The 21507-nt window shown below is 43.7% G+C and overlaps 1 protein-coding gene across 1 annotated transcript in view; it reads right to left on the minus strand.

The window, feature by feature from the left end:
* Nucleotides 1-21507, minus strand: part of arhgap5 (Rho GTPase activating protein 5) — a 36804-nt gene that overhangs the window by 2957 nt on the left and 12340 nt on the right. Inside the window, exons 4-5 of the mRNA XM_062397038.1 lie at nucleotides 3472-3549; nucleotides 51-182 (exon numbers count right to left, since the gene is read on the minus strand). Coding sequence (XP_062253022.1) covers nucleotides 51-182; nucleotides 3472-3549 — 210 coding nt within the window. The remainder of the gene's footprint in view (nucleotides 1-50; nucleotides 183-3471; nucleotides 3550-21507) is intronic.

Consider the following 21507-nt stretch of genomic DNA (forward strand, 5'->3'; position numbering starts at 1 on the left):
GATGTGACAGAAAGCTGAGTGTGTGTGTGAGTGTGTGTTTCTATTCTTACTGGCTGCCTCCACCAGCTCCGGCTGCAGGCTGTAGGGGATCAGCGGGTCGGGCAGGTCGGCGAAGAAGGCCTTCAGAGCTCCTGCTGCTGCATTCACCGCCACGTCCATCACCACGAAGTCAATACTGTGATCTGCAGGGAGAGAAGAGGAAGAGGAGGAAGAGGAGGAAGAGGAGGAAGAGGGTCAGCGGCAGATTCACAAGGGGACTCCACTGTAGAAGTGTGCTTGACATGTTTGCGGCTGCAACACTCGTTTCATCCTCAGCAGAGAAACCTTTATTATACTGTATGTAATGTACTCTATGAGTTTGGTTAATGACTCGTCTGTTAACATGGAGGAGGCAGGGAAGGGAAGAACTAACATGTTCTAGAGGTCAAACATGTTTAGTGAGGCCACAGAGACCTCGACCTTTGACTACATTAGATCTGGTCAGAGATCAGATTAATTTAGATCAGTTAATCTGAAAGTAAAAATTTCTTTAAGGTGTACGTGAGATATTGTGTTATTTTGACAGACAAAAAACTGAAGACAACCCTCTGGAGTCATTTAAAAAATAAAACACACACGTTTAGATGACTGATAGTAATGAGTGTGTAATTTGGTGCAGCTTGATTGAATTTAAGGAGATTCTAGTTCAGCTCTCTTCTTCCAGTTTTGCTGAAGGGCGTTACAGATTTATTCATCCAGAAAAAAAGCTGCAGCAGCCGGGGTCATCTCTTCAGATTGAAGCTGAACATCACACACACACACACATATCACACACACACACACACATCACACACACATCACACATCACACATCACACAACACACAACACACAACACACACACACACACACACACACTGGTGTCAGCTTTCTCCTAAACACCCCCCAAGTAAAAATACTGCAAAAGATGATGACTTATAAAAGAATGTTTCACGCCAGAGATGGAGGATGAAAAATAAATATTCACCACTTCCTGTTTTGACTCAGAGCGACGGCCAAATGACGACAGGAGGGAGGAGACAGAGGGAGGAGAAGAGAGAAAGAGGACAGAGCCCTGAGGTAAAACGACAGCTGTCACACTGAATCTGAAAGGCTGCCAACACACAGACACAGACACACACACACTCGACCAGTAATACTCTCGAGAAGTGAAGAGGTGGGGGGGGGGGGGGGGGCAGAAGAAAGCGGGGAAAGGACAGAGGAGCAAGGAAATCAGAGGACGACACAAGGGAACAGAACGAGGAAGGAAAGGAGATAGCAAACGACAGATGGACAAAGAGGAGTTAAGTAGAGATGTGGGGGGGGGGGGGGGGGGAGGATCATCGAGGTGGAAGAAGTGTAAAGCAGGAGAGGAGGAGCTGTTGTTAAATAAAGGAGGTTAATTAAAAACCAATAAACGCTTCTTTCCAAACGGTTAACGGAGCCGAGCCACAGCGACCTCTGAGTCCCAGCAGACGCTCATCAGAACTCTCCTCTCTCTCCCCCCCCCCAGAGAGAAATCTCATTTAAATCTTCGACTATTTCCTTAAAGATATATTCCTCTCATCAGGCGGAAGAAGCTGGCGGCCCTCGATCACCTGCTCGCTGACACAGGAGCTAACTGGCTGTAATGGTGCGTTGGCCACAGACCAGTATCACTGAGCTGCAGCGAGAAGAGATGATGCAACCTGCAGAGTGCAAACGGGAATATGTGTTCTGACCGGGGGGGGGGACCCTCCAGGGAATGAGTCAGAGTTTACTCCAGATGTGTAAGAACAGCAGGTTGACTCTCCGTGCATTGACCCGGAGAACAGAGATGCTCAAGGGTCAGAGTCGCTCTTTCACAGCTACAGAGGCATAGAGCGTTTTCTTGGAGAACCCATTAGACATTTATGAAACGAACACTAGAGCCTGAAGAGATTCAGAGACGTTCTCCACAACCACAGGAGGAACTAGAGACCAGGACTATGTGTGAGGGCTTCAAACGATGGAAGCATATTTACAGCAGGGATAAGAAGTGTTCTGCAGTAAACAGAGCAACAAACCTGCCACCACCGTGTGTGTGTGTGTGTGTGTGTGTGTGTGTGTGTGTGTGTGTGTGTGTGTCGTTCAGTTCCAGAACCAAGTCCAAACAAACATGGAGGATTCTGTGAAGAACCTAAGCAGCGGTTGGGCCTTGATGGAGATATGAGATCTACTCAGTGCCACTTGTCTTTTCCCTTTTTTCAACAGAGCCCAAACATCTGTATATAAACACAGACTTTAGCGTTTTGACTTCCACTTTATAAAGTCAGATACGAATGTTTGGACGACTTGTGGTTAAAGTAAAGAGTGTTTTAACTCTCAAACACATCATGATTTAATCTTACACCTACAAGATAAAGTAGAGGATTAACATGTCAGGATGGTTTACTACAGGGAATGTTTTTACTACTATTTACTTGAGATGTCAACAACACACTGTTTGCTTAATTTGCTCAATTTTTTTCCAACAACTCTTCTTGCAAACAGAAACGTGAATAAATAAACGAGCACGATGTGAAACTCATCAAACCAGGTCGACTCGTTAAATGACCTCAAGACGAGTGTCGGTGCTGCAGGATCCAGGAACTGGGTTGAATCCACTCTAATGAGTGAAAAGTCTATTTCCCCATTCTGATGAGTCTTACTGGTTTCAGTGTTGCTGGAGTTCCTTAGAAGAAGTAGTTAAGCTTCTTGTGATGATGGTAAACACAACGTTACGATGGAGTCAGGGATTTTTTCTGTGTGTTTTTAGCTTTTGCCAAACATGCAGAATTAAAACGGTTGAAATGAGGAAGACTCCGATTCTTTACTGCCAAGCTTTTAAATATAATATCTATGTGGATTCATTTCTATCTTGAAAGAGAAATTAGAGGAAAACATGTTGATGAGTTTTCACATTGGAAAGAAACAAACAACCCAGTCTGAGTCCAGTCTCTACATCTCATCCCCTGGCTGTGAAACCTCAGACGCTGCCGACCACGTGCTGGTGATTTCTGCCTGTGGTGACTTTATTTATTCCATTAGCTGGTTTGGCGTCTGACCAACCGTCACATGCAGGTCGGGCTCCTGCTCAACCGGCCATGTGTTTCCCTTTGTGGGCGTCTGCTGTGTGATCTGACCTGGAATCAGTCAGCTCAGAGTTTTCTTCTGTGTGAGTTTTGCTGCTGACGTCACACAGACGCTGCTCGAGTGGTGACATGTTTTCAGAAGAGCTCTTACACTGCACGATTTAAGATTCATGGGAAACATTTAGAACCAGGATCTGTGGCGCTTTGAAACTCCAGTTACACATGTGCTCGTTCTTCATGTTTCCATGAAGCTGTATTTATGGGGTTCTGCTGCGAGCGTGTGTGTGTGTGAGTGTGTGTGTGTGTGTGTGTGTGTGTGTGTGTGTGTGTGTCTGTGTGTGTGTGAGTGTGTGAGTGTTTTACCTTGATCATACTGCTTCTGGATGTTGTCCTGGTCCGTCTTGTTCCCACTGACTCGATACAGGCCCTCAGTCGTCAGACCTGTGAACACAAACAACCCACAGCTTCAGTGACGGCTCTGACCATCTTCATTCAAGAGGAAGGTCTTTATAAAACCTGAACAGAGGCAACAGGAGCAGTGGAAGAGCTTTCATCTCACGAGGTCTCAAACTTCTTTCAGTGTTTATCACTTTGTGTTTCTCTTCCTATTCACATCAACCTGTGTACAAGCATGAAAAGAGTGGAGATGTGGGATTATCTGTGTATTTCGAGTTCCACTGGATCAAAGAAAACGTGAATACAGAACCGAACATGATCCCCACGCTCTGAAAAGTTATTTGACTTAAAGCAGAGGAACAAAAAGAAAGCCAGCGTTGCCAGGCACCGACGCATCCGATACGCAATCACGGAAAGGAAGAGATCAAATGTTTACACAGCTTCTGCATAAATAATGTGCCTGTAATTCTCCAGCAGCGGTGAATAACAGGACAGAAAGAAGAAGGAGCAGGAAGCTGGAGTGGAGGAGGGTGGAGGAGGCAAACCAGCTTCTGGAGTAAATAAGAAATACATAAACCATTCATCATCCTCTCATATTCTTAGTTTTAAAGTAAAAGTAAAGTATTATCTTTCCATTTTAAGTGTAATGTTTGTTATTTTCTTTTAAAATATGAATACATGTAGTCGTATACAGCCTTGTGTTTGTTTTTTAATCTCCCTGACAATTAAAGGTGATTTACAATGATCCGCCCCTAAGTAATAAATCATGTTTTGTGTGCATACATGTCTGGATACGTGTGTTTATTCATACTAAGCTTATTCATAGTAAGTTGTCACACGTCAGCCTGCAGATTCACAGTCGGTACAATAAACCCTTCGAGGTAATAAAGTGCATTTCAATAGAATAAGGTCCAAAACCTTTCAGAGCTGCAACAGCTTCTCCAGCACGTCTGATCAGATTCATTAATAATTCAACAATAACTATTTACTGTTGCTTGATTCTGGTGCTACTAGAACAATCTGAGAGGTCGGCGAACACAACAATATATAAACACAGGAAACGTTGAACATGTGCTCGACAACAGAAGAACTGTGAATCAACAACAGTTTAGTGCTCAGCAGGTCTGAGACCAGCTTCTGTTTGAAACTGCAAAATATCACAGCAGCTGGAGCCTGACAGCTGATCTCAGACCAGTTTATATGTGGAGACAGAGAGTCTTAATTAAAGCTATGATGTGTGTTCTGACTGCAGGGGTGAACATGGAACACACAGACACACACACACACAGCAACACACAACTATCCAAACAGGCTGGACAAGGTCATTCACACTGCAGTGTGTGTGTGTGTGTTTGTGTGTGTGTGTCATAGGCGAGCATTAGAGACACATTTCAGGCTATAAACCAGTTACTTGTGGACAGAAGCTGTTTGTGTGTTTGTGTGTTTGTGTGTAGAGGCAGTATCATGTAAATTCAGCTTTAATGGATTCAAGTTAATCGTGTCAAGTGTGAGCGAGTGTGGGCGCGAAAGTGTGTGTGTCTGCTGGTATCTGTGTGTTTATCCGTGCCCGTACGTGTGTGATTGAATATGTGTGTAAGAGTGCGTTTGCTTGTTGACTCCACTGTTCAAGAAAACATGGACGCTTAACTCTTAAATTAGCAGAGACCTGAGGGAGGCAGCAACCCACTCAATCCAGTGTGTGTGTGTGTGTGTCTCTGTTGTGTTAATAATCATGACACCTATATTACTATCATATCATCATGTTAAATATAAATGTCCAATCAGTGATAATAAATGAAATCGGAAGATTAATCCACAACTTTAGGCTTTGAAATCATCTTCAAATTATACAAACCAAGAATGAAACATTAATCTTTGGCTCGTGAGCACTGAGGCAGTCAACTACTAGCTGATCTACACAAAATGTAGATCACAGATTAATTCTCCAATCAGTGTTTAAGACACTAAACAAGACAAAAGTTGTCATTTTAATCAATGTATTACGGACAGTGTGAGGAAAGTAATAAAAGTTATTAAAATCAACGTGAACATGAGCAGAATGCGTCAAGTTCAAGACCTGTGTGTGTTTAATGATCAGCTTTCATATATCAATAGAGTATATTTCACCAGGCAGCATGAACCCGTCCCTGAGTGCAGCCGTCGGCTCAGATATTCTTCTGCACATGAATTCAGTGTTTACTGTTAATTACCCAGCCGGTGGGGCGCTTCTATACTTTAATGAATCCTGCCACATACCATAATAAACTGAATTTCTGGATTCTACACACTCATAGCAGCAAATAAATAAATAAATAGCTCCCCACCCCCGAAGCCACACCAGTAGAATGTTGTGTTATTGTTTACTTTGCCCTGTGTGAGACACACAAACTCTCTGGTCTAGTGTAGGAATTAGAAGACAACACTGGTTATACCATTTGGTGCCAGTTCAATACGATCAGTTCATATGAGTTTCACTTGTTCACCTCTGAACTTGAAGTGGCCTCTCCAACGCCCTCCTACCAAATGTCACCACCCTGTCCTCTGTCCCCGTGAGGATATTTGATTCTCAACAGGACGTTAACAGACACACACAGACACACACAGACACACACAGAGCAGACCTGAGGGGAAGGAAGTTAACAGTGGAGCTCATGTTTGCATGTTGGGATCTGATAAGACTCATCCTGCTGTGATATGATCTAATATCCTGACACACACAGTTTCTGTATCCCTGATCCTCACATCACTCTCCATCCCCATCTTTAGCTCCACCTCCCCGTCTCACCCCCTGTCTCACCCCCTGTCTCACCCCCTGTCTCACCCCCTCTCTATAGTGCTGCAGCTATATTATCCCTTTGACAACCATCGGCTGTGAACGAGGTCAGGAAGCCGGTTCAATAAGTGAAAGTCAATCATCAGCTATTTTTAACCCTAACGTTCCCCGTCAGGGACACGAGACAACGAACCCAGTGAGAGACGCTCGCTGACATCACGTACTGACCCCGACCTGAACCTTCATCAACCATCGTCCTCGTCACGATGTCTTAAAACTGGAAACCATCCTCATAAAGATAACAACAGAAGCCCACACACTCAAACTTTCAGTTTCTTTTAAACAACTTTCTAGCAGCCAAAAACTTGTAAAACTGAAACATCGGCTGGATCTCCAACTTCCTGTGACAGCCGATGATCTAATCAAGCATGAAATGTGATTCAGTTTAAAAAATGTGACTTGTTTCTACAATAATAATAATAAAAATAATGAATCTTTTACTGTTCAACACACAAAGAGGCTGATTGTTGTGATACCCACTAACAGTCACTGCCCGGAGGAACAGACACAAACACACACACTGTGAAAAGGGTTTTTGTGTCTGAGCTGTTGACCTCTGACCCCAGCAGTTCAACTCTGACCCGTCTGGGCGACGTGTTGACTTGTCCTTGTAGACAAATTGGGAACAAATGTTCGACATGAAACACGCTATTCCAATTTAGATAATGACTTTAAGGTGTTGACAGGACGAGCTCCACAGAACCGAGATAATCTGATAAAGATAAAGAAGCGTGAACACGTTCTCCATGTGAACAGTTCTCTTCACAGTCACTCACCACATCAACCTGCCACTTGTAGTCTCTGTAATGTGTCGTCTTATTTTCTGCTGAGCGTGTGAGGCTGTGAATCAGGACACAGTTTTCTCACTGACCACAATGCATCTGCATTTTAAAAAACATCAGTAAATCACAATTTAACTGGATGACATCCTCAGTCACCATGAACACACTAACACACACACTGTAGTTTATTCAGACTGAGCACCAACCTCCTCTTTGTCTAAAACTACACGGACCAGATGTTTTAGGAAAATGCAGATCATAGTTGTTAGTATAGTGACACTGAGAATTGCTCCCTGGGAAAAGGGTCAAACTGTAAAAAAAGAAATCTATAAAAAAGACCCTAACATCTGGATCCACTCCAACATCTACTGGGCTCTCTTAACTCGTCCTTCCATTTAGTTGTGTGGTAATCCATCCAGTAGTTTGTGTAATCTGGCAAACTGACTAACAAAGATGAAAACACAACCTCCTCTGCAGCAGAAAGACAGATGACCCTCAATTTACCTGGTTTGAATCGACTGCCTTTTTAATGTTTAAATGGTCAGGCTCAGAATACGATTTTTTGTCTATCTGTACATATGGCAACAACTTTGTTCTATCTGTATTAGCGTTGTGTTATCCCGATTATCCTGAACCCACCAACACAAAAGAACCACACACAAGCTGCCGCACACAAGCTGATCCATGTTGCTTTAACAGGACAATAAAAAAAACAATCTGCTCCTTTGGCTCACATCAGCAGATCCCAGCCCGCGTGTTCCAGTTTCTCATATCCAGGACAGTCGGGTCCTAGCTCGCTCATTATACATGTTATATATGACATGTGGACGTATGCAAACGCACACCCTCCTCCGTACAGGGAAGATGAATGTGCAGGTGAAAGCGCTTTTCACGTCTCCTGCCCGAGGAAACACATGCAGCTTCTTTTCCCACAATCCCTGAGCTGAGAAACAAGCTGAGCTTTTTACTCTGGAAGCCATTCTGCCACCGATATAGAGCGTGTGCCTGTTTGTGTGTCTGTGTGTGTGTGTGTGAGAGAAAGACTGCAGCTTTAAGTGTATGGAACTAACGGTGTGCACTTTCTTTGTCTTCCTTCTTACCACACACACACACACACACTCGAGGTTGTGGTCTGGTGGAGTCATCAGTTTCGCTGTTGGTGTGTTAATTTAATGACCAGCCCTCCACACAACCACGAGTCAATATAAATCAATACAAAGGCCACGAGGAATGACTGTGTGTGTGCACGTCTGTGTGTGTGTGTGTGTTTTAATATCTGGGCACCTTGTGTAATGAGATCCATACACACAGTCCCAGCAGACAACCGGCTCACAGCTGCAGCCTGCACTCTGAGATGTTAATACTGAGCTCTCTGCTGCTTAACGTCCGTCCATCACATGTCCAGCTTTGTGTGTCTGTCCTAAACCAGAAGTGTGTGTGTGTCTGGTTCTCAACAGCAGGAGCTTCTCTGGATTTGTGTCGTCACGCTCGGAAAAGAAGGTGAAAAAAAAACGTAACACGGAGGCTGCGGGCGCACAGTCGGGCCTCGTTCCAGCAGAGACCATCTCATGTTACTGGTTTTACATTTTTGTCTTGATATTAGCCAGAGTGAAAAACGAGCTCAGAGACAACGAGACCGCCCAGGGAGACGGGGGGGGGCGGCGACTGAGGGGGAAAGTCCCCTCGATGTGAACATCCAGTTCACTTCACGAGTCACAGGGAGGATCGCTCTGCCTGTTGAAACAGAAGTACACGAGAACAGAAGACCTGCTTTACAGAGAAGCTGGGGAGGTGTTTTAAAGTGAAGCTGTCATGTTGCATTGTGGGAACTGTAGGCTCTAACACATGTAAAATGAGACATGTGACTGATCTCCGTGTTTCATTCCTGACAAGAGGAGCTGCAGCAGTGGACAGGAGGAGGAGAGTGTTTTCTGATCATTAGAGATTGAAAACCGCTTCACGTAATAACACAAATAAGAAATGATCAAGCTGGAGAAGAGCAGAATTCAAACTATCCTTCATAACTTGTCCTTTGCAAATCTCAACAATAAATCCCGTCTGTCCTGCTGAATAAAACTAAAACACCTTCATCATATTCCAGTCCAGTATATGTCAGATGCATGTGAGATAAGGTCCATTAATCATTCTCTAATAAATCAGCAGGAATGAAGACGACTGATGAAGATGATGTGGAACTAAATGGCTCTTCATGCTTTTCCTTCAGCTGTGTAAATGTCTCCTTTACATCTCGTCTACGTGGATCTGAGCGTTATCACCAGGGAGAGAAGAAGAAAAGAGGAAGTAGGAAAGGCTGAACCTCAACATAATCACCTCCTCCTCCTCCTCTTCCTCCTCTTCCTTCACCTCCCTCTGAGCATCTTCCTTTGCCTTCTCTCTCTCTCTTTCACATCTCTTCCTCCTCTTCCTCCAAGCCCATTCAAGGAGGAAATGTTTACTAAAACCGCTTTGTGTGTTTTATAAGGGTGATAACTTTTAAAGGTCATCACCATCCATTCAGGCTTTATGGTAAATATATATTTTATTACTGGTAATAAGTCCTGACTGGGTAATACTGATGACAATCAGATATATAAGATAGATTAAACTAAATTAAGTTTCTATAAATGGAATTTGTAGATATCGAGTGACAGAAACAGATATTGTTTCCTTTCACAGTTTAAACTGTATATCTCCAACATTGTGTTGAATAAATTAACCACTCGAACACACACACACACACACACACACAAACACAGCTGACCTCCCCCAAGTCCAGTCTGCACGCACACACTCTGCACATACACTAATTACTAATGTAACAGAGACAGATGGGCCAGTATTATAAATAGAGTCGTCAAGCTGCAGCTACCTAGCGACTGCTCTATTTACACACACAGACACACACACACAGACACACACTTTCTGTCTTGCCCTTTTTAACTCCAGAGTTTTCTCTAATCATTTCTCCGTCCTGCTGCTCAATGTGATGGATCATGAAGACAGCGAATGCAAAGTCTCCTTCAGTGGAGCTTTTCTCTTTGTCTGCGCAGCCACAACACAAACTGCAACAACAACAACAACTACACAACACACCTTAAAAGAGAAATAGAAATAGTAAAGAATGTGATGCAGAGTATTAAAAATTAAAAATTGTATCCATTGATGTGGTTCACAGGAAACACTAGTTTTCATTTTGGCAAAGATGCTTATGATACCAATATTTAACAATATTTAAATCAATGAATAAATCAGACCTGAAAGTTTTGCAATGACTGAAATGATATGTTGCCATAATTTAGATCTCTGTTTAATACATAAGCTAAAGGAGGAAAACAGAAACAACCGAAACCAATAAATATTAGTGTCCTGTAGAAGACTATGGCAGCGTGTTTTAATTTAGATACTAAAATGGTTTTGGATAATGATGCAATGGTTTATATGGCGTTTCTTGACACTAGGCTAAAAACATGAGTGGTCAGTCAAAACTCAGCAGAGCAGAAAAGAAACAAATCGCACATTTCACTACACAAAGTGGATTAAATCCTTTAATGTCCAGAGTTATGACCAAGAGAGCGACAAAAACCTTCAGCTTCACTGCAAGTTCAGAAATTAACGAGTCAGTTCTACATGCACACACACAGTCGGAAAATGAGGATGAAAGAACAGAGGAGGAGGAGAGGGAAAGGAAGAATGAGAGGCTGGAGAATGAGGGGGGGGGGGTAAAGAATGGAAAAAGAAGATATGATGATGAAGAGAGGAGGTGAAGCGAAGGATAGAGGTAGCATGAGGTAAGACTGAGGGAGACAGAGGAGAGAATGGAAGTTGAGGAGGACGTGGAGACAAGGATGGAGGAAGCGGGGGGGGGGGGGGGTAGGTAAGGAGGAGAAGATGAGGACAAAGAAAGAAAGAAATGGACAGAAGTCAGGAAGGAGGAGAGATTTAGTACCTTATGTTCTATAACATGGCCGACAAAACGTCCTCTAGGGACCTTCATCAAAGACTCAGAAACACACAACTACTGCTCCTGTGTGTGCACGTGTGTGTGCACGTGTGTGTGTGCACGTGTGTGCAGCCTGCAGCAAGGTGCTCAGTGAGGTCAGTGGTCAGAAGGACGACAGACGGACGTGTACGTCACAGCAGGACTCGACATTTTCATCTTCCCTTCAGCTCTTTAAAGGACTAATTCACTTTTCTTGCTCAGATAAAAGCGACAATCAGGGAATGATCAGAAACTCCAGTCAAAAGAAAAAGACACAATCTCACCCAGAGCTGATCCCGTTTAGAGCGAGCTCGGGGGGGAACGATTCAGACTGACTCTGATCGATGAGCGCTGCAGTGGCTGCTGAACTCAAGGTGACATGTCACCTCTGATTGGCTGAGACGAGGCCGACAGCAGTGATCCAGACCTGTTTCATCACCGTCTCGTTAACAGCAACACAAAGACGTTTAACACATTCTTCTTTCTCTACATTCATTCCTGCTGAATGTCAGAGTGGAATCAGATCCCAGTGACTTTCTCTGTCACGTGCTTGATATTCAGTTTGCTGCTCGCCTGCTGCTGAGGTTCCAAACACACGTGTTGGCCGGCGGCGTCCTGTCAGAGCTCAGGAGATAAAGAGCGGCAGGGAGAAGGGCAGCATGAGGGCTTTACAAGGCAAGCTCATGGAAGACTGGACTGCTCAGATACAGCCACAGGACACACTCCGTGTCCAACACACACACACACACGTCCCATTAGACCAGATGACTGCCTTGGAGCCAGGTGGCTTAGCACTAGCCTCTCTCACCCTTTTTCCTCCTGCTCTTTGCAGAACCTGCCCCGAGACACACTCCCAGAGTTTGCAGCATGCTAATCCATCTCTCACACACAATCCATCCCAGGAGCGTTGGAGCCCCCGGCCCAAACTGGCCTCGTCTGTCCCTCGCCTTCAGGTTAGTTGCGATTGGACAGGGCCCTAATACTCTTACACACACACACATACACACAGCCAAACACACACACACTCTGGGAGACATAACCAATTGCTTAATCTAATACTTGGCTCTCTCACTTAAAGCAGTATCAAGAGAGAAGGAAAGAGAGACTGTGCCCAACAAAACATCAAATAAATCTGAAGGCTGGACACACACCAGAGGTCTTCAGGCTCTATAATGAAGATCTACGTTCATATCAATCATAGACAACAGGAGAAAACATACATATTATTATCTTAAACATCCATCCTGGGTAAAGAACAAGAATCAGAGCCAACATTCTGTCAGATGAGATAAACAGTTGATTCTCAGTGAAATCGTTTTTTATTTAACAACTAAACGATCAGAACCTTGGCTAGAAACTGGACCTCTGTGTTCTCATTCAGCTGCTCTGTGTTCAGTGAAGGTCCAGCTGGAGCGAGAAGGTCAAAAACAGGCTGAAGCCAAAAACAGGCATCACGTTAAATGAATTTAATTACAGACGCAGCACCGTGGCCACTTTACTCTCTCTCTCTCTCTCTCTCACTCTCTTCCTCAGGAGACGATCAGTAAACAGAGAGAACAAACAAACCAAGAGCAAAACAGAGGGCGAGCGAAAGACCAGGGCTGGTCCGGGGGGGGGGGAGGGGCCGGTCCGGATGAAAGATGTTCCAGTTCCTGCTTCACCCATTTACCAGGAAAGAAGACAGGGAGAGAGATAGGGGGGGGGAGTGTGTGTGTGTGGGGGGGGGGGGGGGGGGGAGTGGGGGGGGGGGGGTGTAATGTCTAACGGAGGAGTGGTTGCTCGGATATTCAGCCACAGGCACCACACACACATTTTCTGATCTCTTGGTGTCTGAGGGTTGATGACCAGGAGGACCACAGGGAGTTTGAGTGAGTGAGAGTGAGAGAGAGAGAGGGAGGGAGGGAGAAAGAGAGAGCGAGAGAGAGAGAGAGAGAGAGATGAAGAGTGAGAGAGAGACAAAGAGAAAGAGCCAGAAAGAGAGCGATGATCAAAGTAAAGTTGAAAACAATGAGTGCAGCTATATTTTGAAAAGAAAAATTTGATTAAAATGTTAGACAGACACACAAATACATGTACACACACACACTACAAAGTACTGCAACACAACAAATATAGAGACATTTTAGATTTGTTTCAATCGCGCAATCTAAGTCCATTTTCTTAGTCAGCATCATCCGTTCCACAGGCAAAACAATGGCTTAATGATAAAGCAGCTATACTTTAGACACATGGCTGGGATCGGCCTGAACAGCTGTGGACAAACATTCAGTCTGAGTCTGGTTGTTGGATAAAATAAGACCTTTGATGACATCGTCCTGGTGCTGAAAACATCAAAGGCACCATCAGCGTTTCATTAACGTGTTAATAGAGAAATTAATCGTGAGACTGAGCGATAAGGAAAATAATCCTTCGTTGCACCGCTGCACCGCTGCATGTGTGTAATGTGTTCGCGTCTGAAGCGCTCACAGCTTCTGTGACTGCCAGCGACCACCGAGAATCATTCTCACCTCAGTGCAACCACACTTACCACAAATACATCCTGTCACACATGCTCTCAGCAACACACACGAGCACACACACACGGCTCAGAAACCACAGGCAACACAAAAAGCTCCTGTCACCTCTGCCTCTCAGCTGCTGGTTTATTACATGTGGTTAAATCTCAACCACCGAGCTTCCATTCCCCTCGCCCTAACTGGGGAAATGTAGAGCAGCACTGGAGCTGCTTTCAGACGTGCAAACTCCGCAGCTCTTCATCAGGAGGGGGTGCATGTGTGATCGCAAATGTCCAAGTGAGACGCTCCACAGATTCTGCAGAATGTCTCCGCCTGGCATGTGCACATGTAAAAGGAAACGGTGTAAACTCCGTAGCCTATATTCAAGATTTCACCTGCAGGTCGTGTATGAAAAGAAGTTTTAGTGACTCATACATCTGGACGTATTGAGAAATATAGATCACAGCTGTAGGGTCAGAGGTTACAGAGACAGCCTTATCAGGAAAAAGTGATTCCCCCGAGATCAGGAGGAAGTGGATCAGTGCACCGCTGCAGACTGAGCAAAACACCTGCCGGCGCTGAAGAACCACAAAGCCCCGAGTTTCACTGAAGGCAGTCAAGTGAGAAAACGAAATTCACCGGTGACCCGCGTGTAATTGCAAAAAGGTCGAGATTTCGCTCCTGGCAGCTTCACTTCCCAGTTCAGTGGAGAAAAACTCCAAAGAAAACCGTGTGTGAAAGATAAAAAGAAAATAAGTTGACGAAAGCAACTTGTAGCTTAAATAAACAGTTTGGCTTTTCTTAACAAACGACACACGTGAGTGATTCACGCAGGATTAACTTCACTGTGCATTTAAAAATAAGCACAGATCACTGGACACACCTGATATTGGCTGTGTGTGTGTAAATATGCAGCGTTAATGTCAACAGAATGAGTCCTGTGCTTTGACCGGTGGCACAAATATCAAAAGGTTTGATAGCAGAACAAATTAATAGAGAAAAATCTGTAGTCGCAGCTGAGTGGTTTTCAGCTTGTTGCTCGAGTTCAACACACTCGCACATAAATGTCTGACAACGAGTGCATCTGTTGTTCACATTTTCAAAAGCACAACATGTAATTTTCTCTGTCAATCAAAACAAGAACAGAAGATGATTTGGTGAAGCAGTGTGGGATGATGGGAGCTGTGGTCTCCACTGCAGTCAGCTTCCTCTGGTTAGGATTCCTTCAGGTGGTTCTTTATCAGGGGCTGAATTCTTCTCAGTGTTTCTGTGACACTAACCCTAACCCGATATAACATATAACTGTCATATTTGGACTTTATAAACTTCAAAGTTACATATTATACCTTTAAATATGACTGCGCTTCCTGTGGCTGCTTGATAAATGTTTCTGTGATTTGTGTTTTGTGTACAGAGCAGCTCAACAGCAGCAGATATCATCCTGATTGGCCTGAAACCTACCCAATCAACACACGCTAATTCTCTATTGAAAGTATATTCTGAATAAAGATGAAAGCAATAAATAGTGGAGGCAGGTTTTTTTTATAGAACATATACCAGCGTGAAAGTAGAAATGTCAGGAAAACTTGCTGAATACAAGTCAAGTACATAAACCAGCCTAATTCAATTGTCTGTAAAATACATAACCTGTTTACAGAATGATGTTTTTTCATTTTAACTTTATTTATAACTAATGTGTCACTGAATGGCTTCTGTGGGGACGGTCTTTGACTTTAAGTTTAACTAACAAGTTATTTTTCCTCCCAGACGGACAGTAACATCAGGAGGTCACAGGTCAGACATTGATACCAGTCCCATCGGATCACTGGGAGCACTGGCTTGAACAGGAAGCTCCGTCTGTGTTTCCATTGAACATGACGTCAGCGCAGCTGCCAGGAGGAAAACAGCTCACACATAATCGCAACACAAACACACACTATGAGAAACGGCGAGTGTAGGCAGGCAACAATCAATTTTCAACTTGAACTCACACTTTAGCTGATTTCTCTATTCCTATTGGAGCAGAGAGCTGGAGGCAGATAGATAACAAAGAGGGTGATTGACAGGAGAGAATACAGAACACAGTGTATTCAATTCATTCTCATCCCCTGTCAGCTTCTGTAGTCAATCAAATCATCCTGGACTTGCCCGGTCCAACCTCTGGGCCGCAATGAATGGCTCTGGTTTTCAACTGCATGCTCAAAAATCCATGAATTATTTTTGTAGAATCTATTTTCACTCCAGTGCAAATCGCTCGGCGCTGCTCTAACCGATCCTCTGTGAAGTCAGGGGCTGTGATCTCACTTCAAAGCAGCAGAAAAATAGCCAATAATCAGCTTTGTATGAAGCGTGGTTGACACGGCTGCTGAATAATCTGCAGGAAAAACTCAAAGTGGTTTGAGTAAAGAAAACGTCCCATCAGGGTTTTCCTGCCTTTTCCAGAACCAAACCAGTTAGGCATCGTGACGATGGACTGACAAGTCAATGTCGATGGACCACAGTAAAATAATCTCACATTTAAAAAGGTTTATAGGGAAATATAGTCCCGACGAGAAATACGATTTCTTCAAGTGTAAAAACTGCAAATGTTCACACTTCAGGGAAATTAAAAGCATGAAAATATTGCAGTATGAAAGCTTGGTCATGAATATGTACCTTGATTAACACGTTACGTTCACCGGAGCGTTTCCTCTCAATCTGTTCCGTTTACTTTTAGCAATATGTTTTTTATTATGTCATGTATATGTATCAGTATATTCATATATTCTTAATTAAAAGAAAAGAAAATGTTGGGAGGCTTAGTCACAAATATGAAGGCCTGTTTTTTTTTTAACCTTTTATTTGATATTAAATGACAGTAAAACATCTCCAAAATAAAACAACACTTCCCCGGCTACATTAGCATTAGAGGTGTTTTGATACCGGCCTTGGAAATGTCTCTGATACTGCTGAAAATACCGGAGCGGACACTTGTACTGGGGGGACTGGTTCTGAGTATCGGCCAATTGGTAAAGTCCGTTGTCAGAGCATCTCTAATTAGAATTACTAAAACTCAGCTTCGTCTCATGGGTTTTGAATTGTTACACAAGCAGTAAATCGGGGAATAATTAAAACCTGGAAATGATGAATTGCAAAAAAAAGGACATAAAATGCCATCAAAAATATTTCAAGGCTTTAAAAATTAAACTCCCTCCCCAAGCAAACTTTGTGTAAGACTTGTTTGATTTATCAAGGAGCTGATGGAAGGGAGTAAAAACTCTGCTCTGCTCCTCTCCTCCCATTATACTAAGTGCTGAGGAAGATAACAACCAATGGGACATCCGAATGCATCAACATCAAAAAGCCATTTAATCATTTCTCTAGCTCCCCCTCCCCCCCCTCTTCCTCCAGCCTTCGTGCCAAATACCATTTCATGTCTCTTGAGAGCAGGAAACATTTAATAAAACTTCTCTAATCGAGTCGGGCGGCAGAGAGCTGTGCAGCCTCGCTCACGCAGCCGCCTGCTCCTCATGCAGAATGCACCGCTCCTTCTCAGGGACCCAGTTCATCACGAGCTTTTATTCTCGGAGGCCAAACTGATGCTTTGAGGGCTTTTATGTAAGCAGGCCTGACTACAACAACCCCATTGGGCCTTTTACTTGATTGTCTTCAAGCCCAATTGTGGCCAAAAATTAAGTTTCAGGGACTTTTAACAGCTCAACAAGGTCTGGGAGTTAAATCTGACTGATATTTAATTCACTGGAAGGTATAACAACGTGGTATTTAAACAACTATGTTAGCAGGAGTTCACTGACGGTAAATTCAAATATATGCAGCTGGAACTGGTGCAGACTGGAGCCTGGGGGGGGGGGCGTGTGTTCATCCAGTTTAAAATACCAGGATGTCATCAGCTTTGGGTGAATAAAGGGTTTTTGGAAGAAGGAAACAAGTGAGCTGGTGCATCACTATACGCTGCTCTCATTAGACCTTCAAAGAGAAGAGACATTTACTATTTGACTGTTTATCTAAAAACATCTTTGACAGAGCTGCCATTGACTTTACTCCAGTAAACAGCATCGGTGAGAACTTAGTTAATTATTCATCCGGTGCTGTATAATCATAAAATGGTTTTATGAGGACCAGGAAAGTCAGAGGATAAAACGATTGGTTTTCACTCTCTTTATATTTTACCATTTTAAAGCCAAAATGATAGAAATCAATATTTCTGCTTTAATTATTCCTTCATTATCATCTTTAATGAGCCTTTAGAAGATCTGGAAACGCTGATGTTTATGTTTCACAGCACTTGCAAAAATCTGCAAGAGCAAGCAGGATGTCCCTGTTTCTTCCTCCAGGAAAGTGTTGTGTCTGTGCACAGGTACATCTCCTGTAACCACCGAGCTGCTTCGCCGCCTGAGACTCTGCCCCCCCTCCCCCTCCACACTAAAGGTGTTATTAACCAAAAGCCACGGGTGCTGTCGGAATATTTGTGTGAGTTTGCTTTTCTTGCAGCGAAAGGTTGCAGAGTGTGGGTGGAAAACTTTGAAGAAGAAGCTCATGTCACATTCTCTCAACCTACTATTCAGTCCCATTTCTTCAACAACAACAAATCCCTTTACTCCCTTCTTGGGCTTTTCTTGGCTTTCACTTCTTTTCCACATCACTCCTCTCTCAGGAGACTTATCAGGTCTCTGCAGCTCTGACCCTTCACCTCCTTGCGACTGGATGTTTTCCCTGGTGCTGAGCTCTCTGTACGTCGGTACGGATCACTCTGAGAGCTTAATGTTGAAGATGCGATACAGAAATTCACGCTCGACCTTGAGGAGCCCTGATCGTCTGAAAGCCTGATCCCCTGACTGCTGCATTTTGAAGGGAAATGTAAGGTCAGGACCCATCGATGTGCTGTAAGGGCCACACAGACACACAGTCCAAGCAAGGGACGGGTTTAGTCTCTCAGAGACAAACAAACTCCTTCAAATGCAATAACTCCAGGTGTGTGTGGGTTCAACGTTTCCCTCCAGAAATACAAACAAATGTATTTGCAGGTATCTGTCACTAACAACGAGCTGATGAGTCTAATTTGGATTTAGAATTTCAGGTGCTGAGTTTTCATTTACAAGAATGTTTTCAAGGCCACCCATTCTTTTACAGAGACCTTGAAGGCGCTGGTTCATTTTCCTTAAATCCATAAACCTTTAAGGGTCCCAGAGCCCTCGGGGAGACTCTTAATTGTGTTATTATTAGAATGTGGTGCCTGGAATGCAGTAAAACTGACAAGCAGATTTCTGCTAACAGGAAACAGGGAGGCCGTGAGCACAGAACCCACATTGTCTATATTTAACAGCAAAGTTTCATCTCAGTCTCTTTAAGTCTTGTTTTGACGCTGCAAAATAAAAACGTTCTCCCCAGTTTCAAACTTGATTAACAAAAAAAGATTCCAGGAAAAGGTTGTGTTGTGTTTTCTCCATAAAACCACAGAAAAACTCTGAGATCTGCACTGAAGCAACCAGACTGGAAGGAGTTGTTGAACAAATCACACACACACGTCTTAACACTTACACAACCCCAGCTAATAAAAGGTCACACACAGAATCATAGCTCCACGATTTTCTCTCACATTCACAGCAGTGCTCCATCACACACACACTCGCACACACACACTCGCACACACACACACACTCTCTGGTCTGAAACCACAGACACCACAAACAGCTATCGTCACCCCTCCACCTCGGTTCCTCTCGGCTGGCAGCTTCTTACATGTGGTTAAACTCACCCGAACACGAGGCTGGCCCTCAGACCGAGGACGGGAGCAGTGACCGTTCCTTAGCTGCAACTATGGTAATTATTATTGTGTAACGTTGATTAATGTCTCGGTCTGGCAAAGGTTATTCGTTCAAAGTTATGGTTTAAGAAAAACTGATGTGAGTGCAGGGGTTAGAAATTCTCAAACGGCATATTTTCTGTCCTCTACGATATTGAAGTGAATATTTTGGGGTTTAAAATGTCCAAATGAGAAATATTTCACCGTTGTCTGGGGGAATATTTTCTGAAATATTAAATGAAACAAAAAATGTACTTTAACATTGCCTGCTGGTTCATTTACAAAGCAAAATATATATTGTATCAGCCGTATTTGTGCAATTAATTAGTTAGTCTATGAAATGTCCAAAACTTTTATATTTTTCTATAATAACAACTGATCAATCAATCAAAGTTATTTGTATAGCCCATATTCACAAATCACAATTTGTCTCATAGGGCTTTAACTTGGGGTGACATCCTCTGTCCTGATGTGTCTACCATTAAAGCACCAGATTACTGAGCAGAAACATTTTGACTTTCCCCGCCATTAAAGTGACAAGTTTGGATAAACAACAATATGACAATATAACTGGGCGTTTTTATGGTTCCCACTGGGAGCGTCTCTTTCCTCCTCCGCCTCTGCTCAGAGGTCAAAGGTCAGCCACAGCTGTGTATCTGTGTCTTGTTCGGTCTCTTAATTTAAGAGACATTAGCGGGACGGATGTCGGGGGTTTGAAACCAAAAAGAAGCGTCTCTCTAACAAACTGATCTATCACGACAACACCCACGATCACTCACTTCTCTCGACACTCAAAGGACAAACCCACCCCCCCCCCTCCCAGCCATAAAACAAAATATGTTGTAACACTCGGATTAGACACAGACAACAGCAGAGAGGCCTATGTGTAACAAGGAAAACAACCTGAAACATCTCATCAAGTGGTAGAAACTCCTCAGCTGCCTGGATTCGAAACTCCTTATACAAGAGCAGGCTTTCAAAAAACAGACACAAAGATAGTCGTGCTGCGTCTGGGGGGAAATGATATTCCAGAAAAAGCAGGGAGGGAAAAAGCTGTTAAAATCCACCCAACAGGCCGTCTGGACTTAGAGGGCTTCACAGCACTGGCCATGAAATCCCACATACACTGCTGTCAGGCGTCCGTGCACACACACACACACACACTCACAGCGCTGGGATTAATCCTAAATTTGGTTGGCAGTCACCAACAGGCTCATGTAGATTCAGCTGAATATCAAAACATATTTGGAAGGGATTTTCAGGACAGGAATTAACAGCCCCGAAACGAAAAGAGGAGCTCACACACAAACTCTACCTCCGGAACAGAACCGGGGACACGCACTCATAGTGAACTGAGAGGACAGGAAACACAGGAATACATGACGTACGAACTACATGTTCACTGCACATATGGCTTCAGATGGAGGAGGAGAGTGAGCTTCCATGTGTTTTCAGTGATGTTAACTTCTACAGCGTCCAGCTCTACGTTCATTTAACCACAGTCGGCACAATTAGAGAACAACTGCCCTCAAAACAAGATCTAAGAACCTCAGAGTCATACCATCCACAGTCACAGGCGCTGAACTTCACTTATTCAAAAGAATCTGACTCACAGAGAAGTTGCTCTGGGGTGTTTCAGCAGGAGACACTTTCCTAGAGCTCATTCAAAAGTACTGAACATGGAAAAAGAGCATTGGACCATGTGTGAATACATTATGCAAAAAACTCGTGAAATATTGAATCTGTTTAAAATATTAATTTCAGTAGTTAGAAGGTAAAAAGTAACACTTTGGCTGACTAGTTTGGGAATTTTAAAAGCAGCATGAGGAGATGTCGTGTGGCTGTTGAGCCAAGCATTAGTAATGGTACAGGGTGAGGGTTTGAATCTCACTGCCGTCACCCAAGAAAATCCACAACTTTAAAAAGCCTCAGAGACACTTTGGATGATACACTGTATAAATATCTATCGCACTAATCCATGACTTCACGCAGGAATCTCTCAAAACTGTGGGAGAGGCTGTCGTCTCAACAGCTGGGCAGGAAGCCAAACACATACCCAGCATGCACTGGGGGCCTGTGTTCCTGCTACACAGGTCCAGACAGGCCCCACA

Source organism: Platichthys flesus, chromosome 10, assembly GCF_949316205.1.
Source record: "Platichthys flesus chromosome 10, fPlaFle2.1, whole genome shotgun sequence".
NCBI classification, from domain to species: domain Eukaryota; kingdom Metazoa; phylum Chordata; class Actinopteri; order Pleuronectiformes; family Pleuronectidae; genus Platichthys; species Platichthys flesus.